General features: G+C 41.7%; 1 protein-coding gene across 2 annotated transcripts in view; it reads left to right on the top strand.

The window, feature by feature from the left end:
• LOC126149883 (regucalcin-like) overlaps nucleotides 1-18100 on the top strand; it is a 95894-nt gene that overhangs the window by 69203 nt on the left and 8591 nt on the right. For both annotated transcript variants that reach the window (XM_049915849.1, XM_049915840.1), the window contains exons 3-5: nucleotides 6161-6367; nucleotides 13429-13641; nucleotides 13720-13832. In XM_049915849.1, coding sequence (XP_049771806.1) covers nucleotides 6161-6367; nucleotides 13429-13641; nucleotides 13720-13832 — 533 coding nt within the window. The remainder of the gene's footprint in view (nucleotides 1-6160; nucleotides 6368-13428; nucleotides 13642-13719; nucleotides 13833-18100) is intronic.

Here is an 18100-nt window from a genome sequence, read left to right on the forward strand (position 1 = left end):
TCACAGTGAATTTCAATTCCATTAGTTTAGATACCTGCCAGTGGTGTGTAAAGTAAGAAGATAGATTAAGTTCATATTTTGTGGGTACCTGATTTTTCTCAGGCAGTGCATTTATTGATGTTACCACATTATTTCTCTCTATGGATGACTCTGATTCGCCTTGTCGAGTTACAGAATACCATAAAATTGCAGTACCGATGACAAGATTAGATAGATTCAGTTTTCGTTCCATAGACCCAAAAAATGAGATGATTCTCGTGGGTGTGGAACATGTCAGAATGTATAACATAAAACACTTGAATATACACTGAAGAGCCATAGAAACTGGTACACCTGCCTAATATCATGTAGGGCCCCCTTGAGCACACAGAAGTGCTGCAACACGACGTGCCATGGACTCTACTGATGTCTGAAGTAGCGCTGGAGAGAACTGACATCATGAATCCTGCAGGACTGACCATAAATCCGTAAGAGTAGGAGGGGGTTGAGATCTCATGTGAAAAGCACGTTGAAATGCATCCCAGATATGCTCAATAATGTTGTCTGGAGAGTTTGTTGGCCAGCAGAAACGATTAAACTGAGAAGAGTGTTCCTGGAGCCAGTCTGTAGCAATTCTGGACGTTTGTGGTGTCAGTGTGCTGCTGGAATTGCCCAAGTCCGCCGGAATGCACAATGGATTCACGTGATCAGAGAGGATGATTACGTTTGTGTCACCTGTCAGAGAAGTATCAGGGGTCCCATATCACTCCAACTGCACACGCCCCACACCATTACAGAGCCTCCATCACTTTGAACAGTCCCCTGCTGACATGCAGAGTCCATGGATTCATGAGGTTGTTTCTATACCTGTCCACGTCCATCCGCTTGATACAATTTGAAACGAAACTTGTCCGGTCAGGCAATATGATTCCAGACATAAACAGTCTGATGTCAGTGTTGACGGGCCCAGTCAAGGCGTAAAGCCTTGTGTTGTGCAGTCATGGAAGGTAGACAAGTGGACCTTCGGCTCCGAAAGCCCATATCGATGATGTTTCGTTGAATGGTTCGCACACTGACACTTGTTATTTGCCCAGCATTGAAATCTGCAGCAATCTGCGGAATTATTGCACTTCTGTCACGTCGAACGATTCTCTTCAGTTGTCGTTGGTCCTGTTCTTGGAGGAGCTTTTTCCTGTTGCAGGGATGTCTGAGATTTGATGTTTCTTTCCGGATTCCTGATATTCACAGTACACTCGTGAAATGGTCGTACGGGAAAATCCCCACTTCATCACTATCTCGGAGATGCTGTGTGCCATAGCTCGTGCGCCGACCATAGCATCACGTTCGAACTCACTTAAATCTTGATAACCTGCTATTGTAGCAGTAGTAACCGATCTAACAACTGCGCCAGACACTTGTTGTCTTATATAGGCGTTGTCGACCGCAGCGCCGTGTTCTTCCTGTTTACATTATCTCTTTATTTGAATATGCATGCCTATACCAGTTTCTTTGGCGCTTCATTATAATACTTACTGCCCTGACCTTTGTCAGGAGATTGTCGAAATTGGTGCACACATTACAGTAAACGGGAACTGCTAATATTTGCAGAATTAATGCACTGTCAGAATAAAGCACTTATGTACTTTTAATAATTTTATCATACACAAAATACCTAATCTTGACTGTTGTGATGAAGTGCTGTGCAAACAAATCCAACAGACATTTTTGCTTAAGCTGGTTTATCAGTCCCTTTTAGGATCATCCATAGATTAGGAGTTACCTATTAAAAGTCTCAAACTGTTTAAACAATGCTTTATCTGAAACCAAATTTTTAGTGGTTGCTGGCAGTTTGTCAGGATAAAACGTGAGTTCCTGAATACTGGACCCCATTTTGGACCAAGGTAAGTGATTTTAGGTCTTTATGTAGATTGTTCTTATTTCTAGTATTAATGCTATTTATTGTGCTATTGGTTGGAAATAAAGATATAACACTTGCAACAAATTTCATAAGGAACAAATATACTGAGACTCAGTGGTTAGAATACAAAGTTCCTTGAAAAGGTTTCTACATGATGTTCTTGAATCTGTAACACAAATGATTTTTATTACACGCTTTTGCACACTGGAACCTTATGCTTAGTTTGATGAGTTACGCTAGAGTATGATCCCATATGACATAACAGAATGAAAATAAGCAAAGCATTCAAGTTTTTTTCATATTTATATCTTCAACATCTGACATCATTCTCACTGGAAATGCAGACTTGTTTAGGCACTCTAGCAATTATGTGGTATGCCCTTCCCAACTGAATTTGTTGTTGAATTGTAATCCAAGAAATTTAACACTGTTAACCTCTTCGATCTCTATGTCTTCATGCTGAAAGGAAATCTCTTGCAGGTTCTGAACTGTATATAGTGGGTCTTTTCAAAGTTTAATGACAGCGAATTAGCTCTAAACCTTTATTGTCAGTGAAAATTTGATTAACAGCCATTTCTAAATCTGTACTTGACTTGCTACTTATTCCAATGTTTGTATCATCTGCAAACAAAACAAGCTTAGCATCTGGCAATGTCACAAACGAGAGGTCATTAATGTACACAAGAAAAAGCAATGGACCCAAGATGGAACCTTGAGAAACACATGTAATTAAGTCCCAATTAGATGAAGACTGACTGCTTACTGCACAGGTATTTCGCAATGAGACTGTTTCCTGTTAGATAAGACTGAAACCAATTTGCAGCATTGCCCATGACATATAATATTCTAATTTACTTAAGAGAATGCTGTGGTTGACATGCTCAAAGGGTTTTGACAGATCACAGAAAATTCCAGTAGCCTCTAATTTATTATCTAATGAATCAAGTACATTCTCACTGTAATGTTAATAGCTTCCTCTATTTCAGAACCATTAACAAACCCAAACTGTGACTTGGACAATATATTATTTGCAGTCAGATGCTTAAGGAGACTTCAACACAACCTTCTCAAATATTTTTGAAAATGGCAGCAAAAGTGAAATTTGTGAATAGTTTTGTGGTATCTCTTTACTCTTCTTTGGGAGACATGAGTGTCATTTCCATTTTGGTGCAGTTATTTTTAAAGATTGGTCTCAAATACTCCATTGCACTGTTCACTAAATCTGATAACCCCACAAGCTGTCACTAACAGAAATAAAAACATGTTTAAGAGGTTTGCAACAGTACGTGCATTTGCCACCAACGTCTCATTTATTTTTTAGAACTATCTGTGCCTCTTCCTTTTTGGCCCCACTTGTACCTGTCTTCCCTATATCCCGGTTTTTATTTTGTTGCCAGATGTAATTACCTTTCTCACATAATAAAGCTGCTTCAGTTTCTGAATTACCTGCTTCAATATTTTGCAGTATTCTTTGTAATGCATTACGATGCTAACATCAGAGCTGTTCCTAGATAGTAAATACAGTCCCCTTTTTGTCCCACATGATATCTTTATTCCTTGGGTAAGCCATGGTTTATTTTTTGACTTGTGTGATTTGAGTTACTTTTAGGGAAAAACAAATTTCAAAAGTGGAAGTAAATTTACTAATGAATGCTTTGCATTTTTCATTTGAGTCTGAAGTATTGCAAACATCTATCTAGTTCATGTCTGAGCAATTTCCTGAATTTCTCAACTTTTAACTGACTTATTACCTTCCTGTAGTCAGATTTAATAAATTTTTTATCCTGACGAGTTTCAACATTTAACACAAGATGCTGTACATCATGATCAGGTAGTCCATTTACTATTGGTTTTGTGATATGACTTTTTCCCTAGATTTGTCTGCAAAGATATTATCAATTGCAGTCTTACATATCCTAGTTGGAAGGTTCACAGAAGGAACTGAATTGAGTGACAGTGTTATTGATTGCAATAATTGTTCACTGACACAGCTTTTCGATAAATCCACATTAAAATCACCAGCAACCAACATTTCCTTGTTTTTTACTGTGAGATGGGACAACTCAGCTTCCAGATTTTTTATGAAGAGGTTAAAATTTCCTGAAAGGGGATTTATATATACTTACTATTATAAAGGACTTATGAAATGCTGCTTCTGCTGCACAAGCTTCTAAGTGCTGCTCTGAGCAAAATATATTAATATCAATATTCTTAAAATGAAAAAAATTTTCTAACAAATGTGGCAACTCCTTTCTCCATATTTTCTCTACAGAAGTAAGAAACTAACTTGAATCCTGTGACATTTAACATATCTATACCAGTGGTCATTTTATGTTCAAAGAGGCAATCTTTATCAACTGGTTTGCTCAACTCTAATTCTCCAGAACAATAAGCACCTCATGAAGCTTACCCCTTAGTCCTCAGATATTCTGATGCACTAAGGATAACTGATTTTGAGCACTGTCTGAGTTGCAGCTGGATGAACCTAATTTTGCAGTCAATATTTAAGCATCTTTAGTTTCAATCAGAGGTTGTGTACATTGAAATTTGATTTCTAGCTGCCTGTTTTATCGATGTGAATGTCATTTTCAGCCTGTTTCTGGACATCTTTTGTTTCTGCCATCCCTACCCAAAAAACCTGCTGTTCTGTCGCTTGTAACCACTAGTACTTCACCACTTGTGATAGTACCCCTCCTTAAGTTATTTGCAATTAGCTCAGACAGTTTTCCCTTCCTTTTCCTGATGTGGTGAAGGCCATGCCTAGAGTAATCCAACCTGCTGATAGTCAATAGGAACCACATCGATATGAGACCCAATACCTGATCCAAACAGCTTTTCCATGTCTAAATTATTGTTTCATTGCTGAAGCTATCTTTACCAGGTCACTCAACTGAATAATTAGGGTTCCTGTCTATTCTGTTGCCTACTCCATCCACTATCACCACGGTGTCTTCCTTTGTGAAGTGTCAGCAAAGTGAACTTACATCCTCTACCACCTAACCTGGGCTTGCAACAGTTTTAAAAAAACTTGTGACTTGGTAATCTGACCCTAATTCATGCTGCAACAGCTGGGCAACACCTCTACCATGTGAACTTCTTAACAACAAAATTTTCTTCGTCTTCATCTCTTTTCCTGACCTCTTAGTTTTCAACGACTTTTTGAAAGTTTATGTCCTGTCTATTCCTACATCTACTTGTGGCCCATCAGCTTCCAACTGTGACAACAGATCAAACCTGTTTTCCACATTGACAACAACAATGTCTGAGAGTCTTATTCCTATTTCTTCTATAACCTGTTGTCACTCCCCACTTCCCTTTTTCCCTTCTCCCCCTTAGCCTTTCAAGATCTTGTTTTGCTTTATGTAGTTCGGCCTGAAGGGCAACAATCTTCTCCTCCTGTTCCACTATCTTCCTATCTGTACAGCAAATTCTGCATAACCTGTGAGCCTTGTTTATTTCTCCATTCCCATACCACTACAGTCAACCACATGAAAGGAACTGCAACAACCCTCACACCACACCCTGGAACTAACAATCCTACAGTAAGTCATACACTTCCCACTCATGACAAACAAATTTTAGTTTTAGTCTAAGTTAAATAAGAATTACTTCCTAGACTACTTAATGACTGAATTAAATTTCTAGAAAGTTTAGGCCTAAAGTTCGGATACTAATTCAAAACTTCTGGAGAAACAGAAATAGTTAAAGCTGTATTGTTTACATGTTGAAACAAAAAGTAAACAAGGAAGTGAGTCTACCTTATATAAACTTGTCACTTATTTCAGAACTTTTCACTTCAGCTACTTACTAGAGAATCAAATGGATATCATGTAAGAATACTATAACACCACAAACTGTTCTTCGTTGAAATAAACACGTAAACTACAGTATACTATAATGTAAACAAATCCTAGTCCAAAATTCGCTCTTATTAAATGTTTTCTTTTGCCAGAAAGTACGCTAAAAATGTGAAACATTTAATTGATAGCTTACAGTAGGTATTAATTTACTTATTTATGATATTGCCTTAGTTAATTGTTATTACTCAATTAAACACTTATCTTTATGAGAACTCTGAATGTACATCACCAACAAAAAATGTAGACAATTCTCTTTGAAATGCATCTGCAAAAAGAATAATACCACAAATGACTTGAAACAGTGTTAATGCTGAATAGAGTTAGTAATGAGCCGCATGTTAACTGCTTGAAGATGAAGGAAAACCACGCTGAAAGATTAAAACACTGATTTTTTCCTTTACAGAGGGAGTACATTTCATTATTCCAGTTAAAGGCAAGGCAGACAAATTCGTTATAAGCATGGGTCGTAATGTGGTGCTGATGACGTGGGATGGGGAGAGTAGTGAACCAGCCGCTCTGGAGGTGATCGCAACGGTGGACGACGAGGACGGCAGTCGGGACAACAAGATCAACGACGCCAAGGCGGACGCTGCCGGCACTCTGTGGTCAGGTAAACACTATCATGTCGCCCTACTTCGTTTCGCAGTCGTTACAGAAAGTTAATAACTCTGGAATCTTCTAGAAGTCGGCCAGTGAGTAACTGCAGTGAAATATCGACGAGAATAACAATATGGCTGCCATCAGTGTTGCCACCATACCATTACTAGAACGAAAATACACAGTGCCATCTGAAGCAGCCAGACCAAACCAACGTCTGTCGCACCACTCACTCTGCAAGTAACTAACTGGTGGTAACTGCCGTTAATGGTGGATGCAGTTATTTGTATAATGGTGGCTTGTGAGGTCATTCTTATGCTGTCAAGCAAGACGTACATCACGACGTCTTTTGAATCATTTAAGATTTACATCATTTCAAATGACACTGAAGACCAGTTTAAATCAAAATTCAATAGATCATAACAATAAAATTCGTGGATCCTCATAGGTTCTATTCACATATAAATGATGTTTATCACCTATTGATTTAATCGGTTTGACTTTGGCTTGAAACATACTAGAGCGAAAATCACTAAAAATGCCAAAATAAAAGTTGTGCAGAATATGTTTGGTGTGTAGTACATCAGAAACTTGCATGTGGTTAGCAAATTACAAACCTGGAATCGGATTTTGCCAAGGCACAATATTTCAGAAGTTATTGGTGTAGTTTTGGCTATATATTACTTAACAGTAACTAAAACGTCATTTCTTAGCTGAAACATGTATCGAGGTATTTTGACCTCGCACTTCGACAGATTCTTCATACAGTATTTCGAAGCAATTGAAGTAAGTATCGAAGTTCATATAAAGCTTGAGGGATTTAATTGTAGCTGGACACAAGATTCTTAATGTCAATCTTTAACTAACGAAGTTAACTTTTCGTGTGACGGATTAACTTAAGATAATTTTGAAAAGCTTCAACAGACAAATGGTTCAAATGGCTCTAAGCACTATGGGACTTAACATCTGAGGTCATGAGTCCCCTAGACTTAGAACTACTTAAACTAAACTAACCTAAGAACATCACACACATCCATGCCCGAGGCAGGATTCGAACCTGCGACCGTAGCAGCAGCGCGGTTCCGGACTGAAGCGCTTACAAGGGAACATCCCTATCGCATCCCCCTCAAATTTAGTTATAAGTTGGCACAGTGGATAGGCCTTGAAAAACTGAACACAGATCGATCGAGAAAACAGGAAGAAGTTGTGTGGAACTGTGAAAAAATAAGCAAAATATACAAACTGGGTCGTCCATGCGGAAGATAGGCAATATTAAGGGCAATTTGAGGCAAAGAGTTCCGAGGTCCCGTGGTCAGCGTGAATAGCTGCGGAACGAGAGGTCCTTGGTTCAAATCTTCCCTCGACCAAAAATTTTAACTTTTTATTTTCAGTTTATGTGAAAACTCTTATGTTTTCATCACTTTTTTTGGAGTGACTATTACATCCACAAGAAAACCTAAATCGGGCAAGGTAGAAGAAACTTTTCACCCATTCGCCAAGTGTACTAGTTAGGTGGGTCGACAACATATTCCTGTCATGTGACGCACATGCTGTCACCAGTGTCGTATACAAAATATCAGATGTGTTTTCCTGTGGAGGAATCGGTTGACCTATGACCTTGCGATCAAATGTTTTCTGTTCCCATTGGAGAGGCATGTCCTTTCGTCAACTAATCGCACGGTTTTGTGGTGCGGTCGCAAAACACAGACACTAAACTTATTACAGTGAACAGAGACGTCAATGAACGAACGGACAGATCATAACTTTGCGAAAATAAAGAAAGCAAAATTTTCAGTGGAGGGCAGATTTGAATCAAGGACCTCTCGTTCCGCAGCTGTTCACGCTAACCACGGCACCACAGCGCTCCTCGCCTTACATTGCCCTTAATATTGCCTATGTTACGCATGGACGACCCAGTTTGTATATTTTGCTTATTTTTTCATAGTTCCACACAACTTCTTCCTGTTTTCTCGATTGATCTGTGTTCAGTTTTTCAAGGCCTATCCATTGTGCCAACTTATAACTAAATCTGAGGGGGGTGCGATGGGGATGTTTCCTTGTTAGAACCGCTCGGCCACAACGGCCGTATTTAAGCACTTCCTTGCTTCCCACTGTTGAAGAGCAATTCGAGGATGGCGATTGTACCTTTCAACACAGTCGAGCACCTGTTCAAAATGCACAGCCTGTGGTGGACTGGTTACACGACAGTAACATCCCTGTAATGGACTGGCTTGCAAAGAGTGCTGACCTGAATCCTGCAGAACACCTTTGGAATGTTTTTTTATTTAATAAAATGCAGCCAAATAGCCATACACAGTTACTTTGCTTAACATTTTACATTTACATTTTACATTTTTGCATATTCATTTATCGATTTCACTCTTTTACTGCACAGTTCTATGTGATATCGTTCACAGGCTTCGTTACACAGTTCACATACACATGTTGCGGTTGGGTCGTTATAAGTTTTGTTTTTGCAGATTAGATGATGAAAGCCGTGAATAGAAAGTCTAGTTACGACATGTCGCTGTTCGAAGTTTGGTGCTGTCCATGAGCGGTTCGTCATTGCCTCGGTGCCATAAAACTCCGGCCATATTTTTTCTCGTTTGTCCTTCATGATCTTCAGTTGCTTTCTGGAAGCCCTGCTGTGTGGCATCATATATTGAAGTCTGATGTCTTCAATTAGGAATGTCTCTCTCGCCAGCAGGTACACTAGTCTAGATCTTGTTGTCTTTGAGAGACCTAGTGCTCTTTTTAGATAGGTCGATTTTACCTTTTCTAGTGTTTCTAGATTTTTTTCTGTCAGGTGGTCCCATATAACCTCCATCCCATAGGCCAGGATTGGTAAGATTTTTGTGTTGAATAGTTTCATGGCTGTTTCTAGACTGAGTAGGCGGATGTTTTTGATGTCCTGTATTGCTATTATTGCTTGGGCTGCGCGTTCTGTTGTATGTTTTGTGAAGCATTTGGCTGTTGGTTGCAACGTCACTCCTAGGTATTTAAAGTCTGATGAGATTTTTATTTTTTGTCCTCTGATACTGATTTCCGCATTCTTGGGTGTTTTGCCTCCTTTTCTGAAAATGACCATTTCTGTCTTTGTTATGTTTATGTGTAGTTTGTGTTCACTGCACCATCTGTCTATTTTCTCAACGATTCTCTGCAGCTTCTGTATATCTGTTGATCCTACGGCTATGTCGTCAGCGTATGCATATACATACACATCTTCTTCATTTTCTCCAATTCGGAGTACTTCTTCAGTGGCAAGAATGTACAGCAAAGGGCTCATTGGGTCACCCTGTAAGACTCCATTCGATTGCAGAATGGGGTTCGAAAAATTGGAATGTTTTGGAACGCCGACTTCGTGCCAGGCCTCACCGACCGACATCAGGGTGCACCACTCCGTGAAGAAAGGGCTGCCATTTCCCAAGAACTTCCAGCACCTTATTGAACGTATGTCTGCGAGAGTGGAAGCTGTCATCAGGGCTAAGGGTCGGCCAACACCATATTGAATTCCAGCATTACCGATGGAGGGCGCCACTAACTTATAAGTCATTTTCAGCCAGGTACCCGGATACTTTTGATCACAAAGTGTGTTAGAGGTTGGCTTAAGGGTCACGACTGAATAATAAGGATGGGAAAAACCAACCGGCTAAAACCATTACCTGTATTTTCGTTCTGAGCGACCGGAATTTTCGGTATTTGTTTGGTCTTTGTTGTAATAGGTCCTTTTTATTTTTTTAGAAATAATCGAATTCAAAAACCGAAATATCAATTAGCCATAGTATCACTGCTCAAATTCTTTCATTTTTAATTAAACATTGTTTAAAAAAAAGAGTAATTTTTAGCCGTATAATTTCCATTGGTTTGAAATATTGCATTGTACAGAAAATGGGAAAAGCGACCATCGCTGTTTTAATAAGAATGCAGTCAGAAACGAGCAACAAAGACATGGTACACGACTGGGCGCAGCTTCTCTGAGGCGATGTCCCTGTTGGCGTGCGTCATGGCTTAAGGTACGCGCGTTACGTGCAATGTGCAAAGCTTGCTCCGTGGTGGTCTATACAGTAGTTTCTGTGTGTGGTTGCGGATATCCGTCGTATTGCAGAATGGCACCAACTCTAGTCTAGAAATATTTTTACGAAGTGGCGTAGCAATGAAGTACAACGCTTCGTTTGTTCTAAAACATCAAAAATTTTTCTTCCATTTCTACGAAACAATGTACAAGGAAGGAAATTATGGTAACAGTAATAAATTAGAAACTTAGCAATTCATTCACAGTAGACAATAAAAACAGAACGTAGCTGATCTGCTGCCTGTCTCTAGATAACAGGCCTTTAACTGCTTGTAGCCTTTGAAAACGGACAAATTAACGCGAAAAGCAGAGTTGTTCAACCTCAGTGTTCACCTTTCAGTACTGACTACTCGTAAAGCCCAAATAGTGTTATGATCTCCGATTACTACATGACTTCTGAGCAGAGTTTTAAAATATTAGAATCAATACGGAAATATGTATTTATTTTTGTAGTATTCGACCACCTATCACGTCTCGAGAAAAGTAGCGAATAGTTGACGAAGTAAGTTCATTGATTTGCCTATTTAATTTAACATTTTGATTCTGTTTATCTTGAACCTGAGGGTCTAAATTGTTCAATATTTGTTCGATTTCTACGTTTATTACAGGAAACAATAGGAATAAAAAGCAAAATCGTTCATTTCTGAAACTGATTATTTTGAGCGGTTTTATACACTCCTGGAAATGGAAAAAAGAACACATTGACACCGGTGTGTCAGACCCACCATACTTGCTCCGGACACTGCGAGAGGGCTGTACAAGCAATGATCACACGCACGGCACAGCGGACACACCAGGAACCGCGGTGTTGGCCGTCGAATGGCGCTAGCTGCGCAGCATTTGTGCACCGCCGCCGTCAGTGTCAGCCAGTTTGCCGTGGCATACGGAGCTCCATCGCAGTCTTTAACACTGGTAGCATGCCGCGACAGCGTGGACGTGAACCGTATGTGCAGTTGACGGACTTTGAGCGAGGGCGCATAGTGGGCATGCGAGAGGCCGGGTGGACGTACCGCCGAATTGCTCAACACATGGGGCGTGAGGTCTCCACAGTACATCGATGTTGTCGCCAGTGGTCGGCGGAAGGTGCACGTGTCCGTCGACCTGGGACCGGACCGCAGCGACGCACGGATGCACGGCAAGACCGTAGGATCCTACGCAGTGCCGTAGGGGACCGCACCGCCACTTCCCAGCAAATTAGGGACACTGTTGCTCCTGGGGTATCGGTGAGGACCATTCGCAACCGTCTCCATGAAGCTGGGCTACGGTCCCGCACACCGTTAGGCCGTCTTCCGCTCACGCCCCAACATCGTGCAGCCCGCCTCCAGTGGTGTCGCGACAGGCGTGAATGGAGGGACGAATGGAGACGTTTCGTCTTCAGCGATGAGAGTCGCTTCTGCCTTGGTGCCAATGATGGTCGTATGCGTGTTTGCGCCGTGCAGGTGAGCGCCAAAATCAGGACTGCATACGACCGAGGCACACAGGGCCAACACCCGGCATCATGGTGTGGGGAGCGATCTCCTACACTGGCCGTACACCACTGGTGATCGTCGAGGGAACACTGAATAGTGCACGGTACATCCAAACCGTCATCGAACCCATCGTTCTACCATTCCTAGACCGGCAAGGGAACTTGCTGTTCCAACAGGACAATGCACGTCCGCATGTATCCCGTGCCACCCAACGTGCTCTAGAAGGTGTAAGTCAACTACCCTGGCCAGCAAGATCTCCGGATCTGTCCCCCATTGAGCATGATTGGGACTGGATGAAGCGTCGTCTCACGCGGTCTGCACGTCCAGCACGAACGCTGGTCCAACTGAGGCGCCAGGTGGAAATGGCATGGCAAGCCGTTCCACAGGACTACATCAGCATCTCTACGATCGTCTCCATGGGAGAATAGCAGCCTGCATTGCTGCGAAAGGTGGATATACACTGTACTAGTGCCGACATTGTGCATGCTCTGTTGCCTGTGTCTATGTGCCTGTGGTTCTGTCAGTGTGATCATGTGATGTATCTGACCCCAGGAATGTGTCAATAAAGTTTCCCCTTCCTGGGACAATGAATACACCGTGTTCTTATTTCAATTTCCAGGATTGTATGTCAGGTTAAACTGGCGTGCAACAAAAGCGATATACCCGAAAACGTGAATGCTGAATACGTCGCCGAACCACCGGCCACAATCGGACGGACCGGTCAGCGTTCACCAGGCGCAGTTGCATAGCTGGACATTAAAACAAGATGCTGGGGGTGGGAGGAAGAATTAGCAACATTGGAGAATTAGCAACATTGGGACAGGGATTTACCAGGTACTACGGCAGACTACCATCCGTTACAAAGTCAGACAGTGCCCATCCGTGTAGCTGAAATTTAGCGATTCCTTTCAGTACTCACGTGGGTGACTTCATACTACGGTTTCGGGGTCATTATTAGCTTTGCCCGCCCTTCTTCATTTATAACCCTTCCCTCAAAGTAAAAAACACCAGCTCCATGCCTCTCCTTTCAGGTCAATCCCTCCCTCTGTTGTCTTCCAGTACTTTTACTTCTACTTGGTACCTTTCCTTCAACCATAAGCGTCACCCATCACATCAGTGACGTGCAATGTTCCGCAGCACCGATATGCAAAAATATGTTTAGAAAGACCAGGCTTTAGGTGAACCGATGGAACAAAGAGACAGGCCAAACCCGTCCAATACATGTTCTACTACATTCGAAAGCAGATTATATCATATTGAAAATCTATACTTGTTGCACATTTCAGTACCGTCTTACCAAATAGCCGATCTTTGACCACAATTTTTCACTGAAAATGCGAGCAGGACGCAGTTTTATTACAGAATTTCTAGAAAGCAAGGGATTGTGCTATGAAGTACGAATACGTGAAATTTTCTTCAAAAAGTGCAATATTCTTAATACACGTTTAAAAAATTGAAGATGTCTTCTCTAACTCCAAAGAGTGAAAGTTATTTGTCGACAGACATTTAAAATTGTTGATTTTTTTGTTTCAGGGACGTTGGGACCAATAGTAAATAATGAGATCACTCCAGAGAAAGGAATATTATTCAACCTTGCCAAGGACAGAAGCACTAAGACGCACGTAACAAAAATCAGCATTTCAAACGGTTTTGCGTGGAGTCCGGATAACAAAACCATGTACTATATAGATTCTGCCACAGGAAAAATCGATGCCTTCGATTTTGATATTACCGAGAGCAAAATAGGTAAACCACATACCTAACTGAAGTTACTTTAGTGTTCTCAAATTGAGATTTGTCCTGACTTAAACGTTTCTTTTGCAGGCAACAGAAGAACCGTTTTCAACTTTAAAGAAAATGGCGTGGAAGGACTCCCAGACGGACAAACTATTGATACAGACGGAAACCTATGGGTGGCGTGCTTTGGCGGCAAGCAGGTAGTATTTTCATTTTTGTTGTGTCAGAGACTAACTTTCGTAGCCGAGGTCACCAAAACACGTGTGTGTGGTGGCTCTAGACTCGAAAGTAGCTCGTTGGAACTCTTCTGGTATAACAAATTTTCGCTGACAGTATAAGACTGTCAAAGCGAGGAGACGTGACGGCGTGAAGTTCCTGTTCTCTGGACGTGGAGCAAATGTCTTGGGTCAAATTCGAAACCTCTCTGCAGTGTGTCGTGGAATGAGGACATGAGACACTGTTAACTGTGATCCGTCATAGTATTACATTCCTCTCATGCCTAGTCCCTAACCCATACTGATACCATGATCGTCCAGAAAGTAAGTTTCGAACGGTCACGAAATGGGAACCACAGTGAAAATCGGAAACTTTCTATTTGCAACACGTTAACTGCATCTTCCAGCAACTTGTCTACACAGTCGCCCCTCCGTAGCGTTATACCAACTTTACAATACCTTCGTTATAGAAGGCAGCCGCCTACGCTTTCCTACAATTCTAAATGCTGGTCTGCAGCACGTTGTCTGTGCCAAAACGTTGTCTTCAAAGCCAGTGGTTCATGTCAGCAGAGATGAACGCCAGAGGGGGACCAAGTCCGGACTGTATGGTGGGTGATCGAACACTTCCCGTCGGAAACGCTGTAGGAACTTCCTCGTTGTCCCAGCAGGGGGCGGCCGAGAAGTGTCACGAAGCAGGAAATACATCAGTTATGTGGGTTTGCATGGAAACTGGGAACACACTTGGCAGGAGACGCTATTTTCTGGGCAGTTTTACGTTCTCACTGTCCGTTCAGAACTGCGAAGTGAAACGTGACACGGTCGTCTGACATACTACAGACACTGCCCAACCCATCTCTCCGAAGCTTCACCGGATTTCCACTGTGGTTTCCATTTCGCGACCGATCGGAACTTACTCCCTCCATATTGTAAATGCATAACTAATTCTGTTAAGTTTTCACAATTAAACCACTTAACCAATTTCGATGGAATTTGCTATGAAGATAGCCTGAACGCCGAGGAAGGACGTAGGCTGCTTTAGAAAGCGTGTGGTACAGAATATTCATTGAATTGAAGAGTAAAACGAGAATTACGGAAGCATATTTACGCTTAGAAAAAACTATTCTTTGATTTTTAAACATTATTTTGTAAAAACGCTTTTATTGTGTGATACAGTCTACGCAATACTATTCAACGTAATGAATACAATGCACATAAAATTCTCAAAGTGTTTAATTCATACTTCGATATTAATATTACAAGCGTGAAAGTAACTGTGTTACCATTTCATGCCTAGAGCGCTGAACCATTTCGATGAAATTTGGTTGGAGATAGTTTGAATCCCAATGACAACCAAAGGCTACTTCAGAAATTAAAAGAAGTGGCGTACGTGTTGTATAACGTGTAGCTATTAGTCAACCCTATATTGTTGCATCCGGTGCACCAGGGAGAGACAGAACTTTGGCTGGCTTATCATGGGTTAGCACCTGATTGGGATTGATAGTATAAGCAAAACTGACTGGAAGCATTGACAGTGCGATAGATTTCCAGAGTCATCACTGTAAATGTTTACTGTAACGTCACCACATGTTTCCGATAACGGCCAAGTGCAATAATACGGTGGCTGACTTCATTGCACTTACAATATCTTACTTATTTACCACTGCTCATCATAACAAAACTACTGGTAAGTGGGCACTACCGCAGATAACGGCTAGTATCCTTACACAAAAGCAGATGCATCACCTGTGACTAATGACTTTTGTTCCGTACGGACACACTACGTAAATGCTTTTCACTGGAGGTGGCAAGATGCCAGTTTGGCCATGCATTAACCTCGTGTGTAAGCATCTAGACTAGTGGTAGTCAAAATGGTCCCTACCGCCCACTAATCGGCATTACAGTTTTCATGGTGGGCAGCATGTGGCAGAGATTTTAAAAAGATTTTCATCAGGTTTTCATAAAATTTTGACATTAGTGTTTGGTAAGTAATTATTATGTGCTTTAACTTGCTGTAATTCTCCTTCATAAATTTTAGAAAGTGAAGTTACGTCCCTACTTCCTAAATCGCCATTACTGTGGAACCAGTGTGCAGTTAGAAAATTTTGCTAGTAACGGAGATACAAACGTGGGCAGTAGATTAAAAAAGGTTGACTACCACTGATGTGGACACTCTCCAGCCTGTTCCGTAATAGTGTTTGTTCTGATGATGCTCCTCGCAGTCGGTATTGCAATCAGGCTTAGACTGATAAAGTGTGGCTTCTGATGTGATTACGGGTAGCTACCATTATTAAATGAAGACATGAAATGACATCACAGAGTGTTTGGTACAATGAGAAGTTTACAGTAATACACCTCTGATATTAATAAACATAATTAATTCGAAAATGGAAAAAAGTTTTTACATTCTTAGTCAGCACGAAAATCTGTCGTGTCCTGACATAGGTGCGAAAGGGAGAAAAGGGGTAACTGGTCAGTCTGCGCTCCAGACCGGTACAGAGCAGAAGGCAGAAGGACGATGCACAGTAAAGGCATTTGATTGTTTTCTTCTATCTTAGCCAACAATGGTACAGACATTTACTAGAAATGCAGGTGGTGAGACTTTGTAGGGAACTCGTTATGGAGACTCTTGGAGAAACAGGGTTTTGAAATAGTTGTTTATTCCAGACAGGACTAACGAATACACTGGAGGCTAGTTCTAGGGTTAGAAAAAGCATGAATAACACTGCTGCAACAGAAGCCAGTGCAGAAGTCCCAGGAGTGGATGGTAACCACAGTAGCAAACACTAGCGGCATCTTAAGCAACAACTTAGTTGCAAAACAAAACATACTGAATGTGACACTGTTCACTGACGCACTCCAAAGTGAGAGAGCAGACTTACGCGGAGCTGGACCGAGGCTGGAGTCGACGGACGCGGATTCGGCGCCCAGGTCTTCTGACTGAGAACTCTGCCAAAATGCGGAATCTAGGGGTTTCAAAGGTTCACATGGAGGGCACTGTTTTTCCCACCCAGCCAATCCCGCAGGTCTCTTACAGGCGCCTGCCAACCACAGTTTAGTTAGGTCCCCTCTACTGCTCCTAAGGCGTGGATGTTAACGCAGTTGCACTAACTAAGTCCGTATTTGGTATCAACATTGTTCAGGTGAAAGCTAAACGTAACTGCTCTGTCAAATAAGGCTTGCAACATTACTGTTATATGTCCTTTAGCCCCACCCCTCGGGCTCCCCGGAGTAGGGACTGCTAGGTCAACAGTTCTTTGGCGTTTTCGCTCTCTTTCTAACCCTTGTGAGGCTACTGACGTTGCTGTTCTCTGGGCTGGTATCAAGCTGGCTTTATACGCTAGTGCGTGCCTGTTGGTTACAAAGTTCTACGGTGGCAATCTACCACCACGCCTAGACAACATGTAGAGTTACACGTTAATCCCTTAAAGAGTAACAAGCGCCCTAGGACCGCGTCTGGGGGCGTCTGCATTTTCGCAAGGCTCTCCTCTCCCTTACAGTTTACTTCATGTAACAATATCTCTGCTAGATTCGTCTGCCTTCAGCATCGTCTCTACTTCCGCGCCTTGGAGCGCCTGTCCTCCTTTCTCACAGCTTCAAGATAACACTACAGTAGCAAGGAATAATCAATATATTACTAAAAAATCTCGTCTAAAAGCGAGTGAAGTGCTTGGCGCACTACAAAACCTGCAATGTAACTTGAAACGTCCCCTTTGAATAATTATACACGACTGTGCTTAAACTGACACACAATATTTTTAGCGCAACGCAATCTGACTATCAAAAATCCCTGCAAAAGAATGGCCCTGAGTAACATTAAACTATACCTTTCAGAAATCACTTACCTCACAAAAATCTTCATTACTCGAACTACTGCAATACAGCGAGCGCTACTACTGCCAGCTAAATAAAAGATTCAATCTACGGAAGGCACTAACTACTGATAGGGATAGTTAGCAAATGAAAGATATTAATAGAGAACAAACAATGTATTTACCTTAATAGTCATAATATATATACAGCAGTTCATGACAAATTACAAAACTCCGCCATCTCTCTCCCCACATCCACCACTGCTGGCGGCTCACCTCCAACTGCGCAACGCTACGCGCTGTTCACATCCAGCTGCCGCTGCCCAACACTACAATGGCAGACAACAATGCAAACTAGCCACAGGCTGCACACAGCACAGCCAGTGATTTTCATACAGAGCGCTACGTAACGTTGCCAATAAGAAAATATAAACAGCCTACTTA

Source organism: Schistocerca cancellata, chromosome 1, assembly GCF_023864275.1.
Source record: "Schistocerca cancellata isolate TAMUIC-IGC-003103 chromosome 1, iqSchCanc2.1, whole genome shotgun sequence".
Lineage (NCBI taxonomy): Eukaryota > Metazoa > Arthropoda > Insecta > Orthoptera > Acrididae > Schistocerca > Schistocerca cancellata.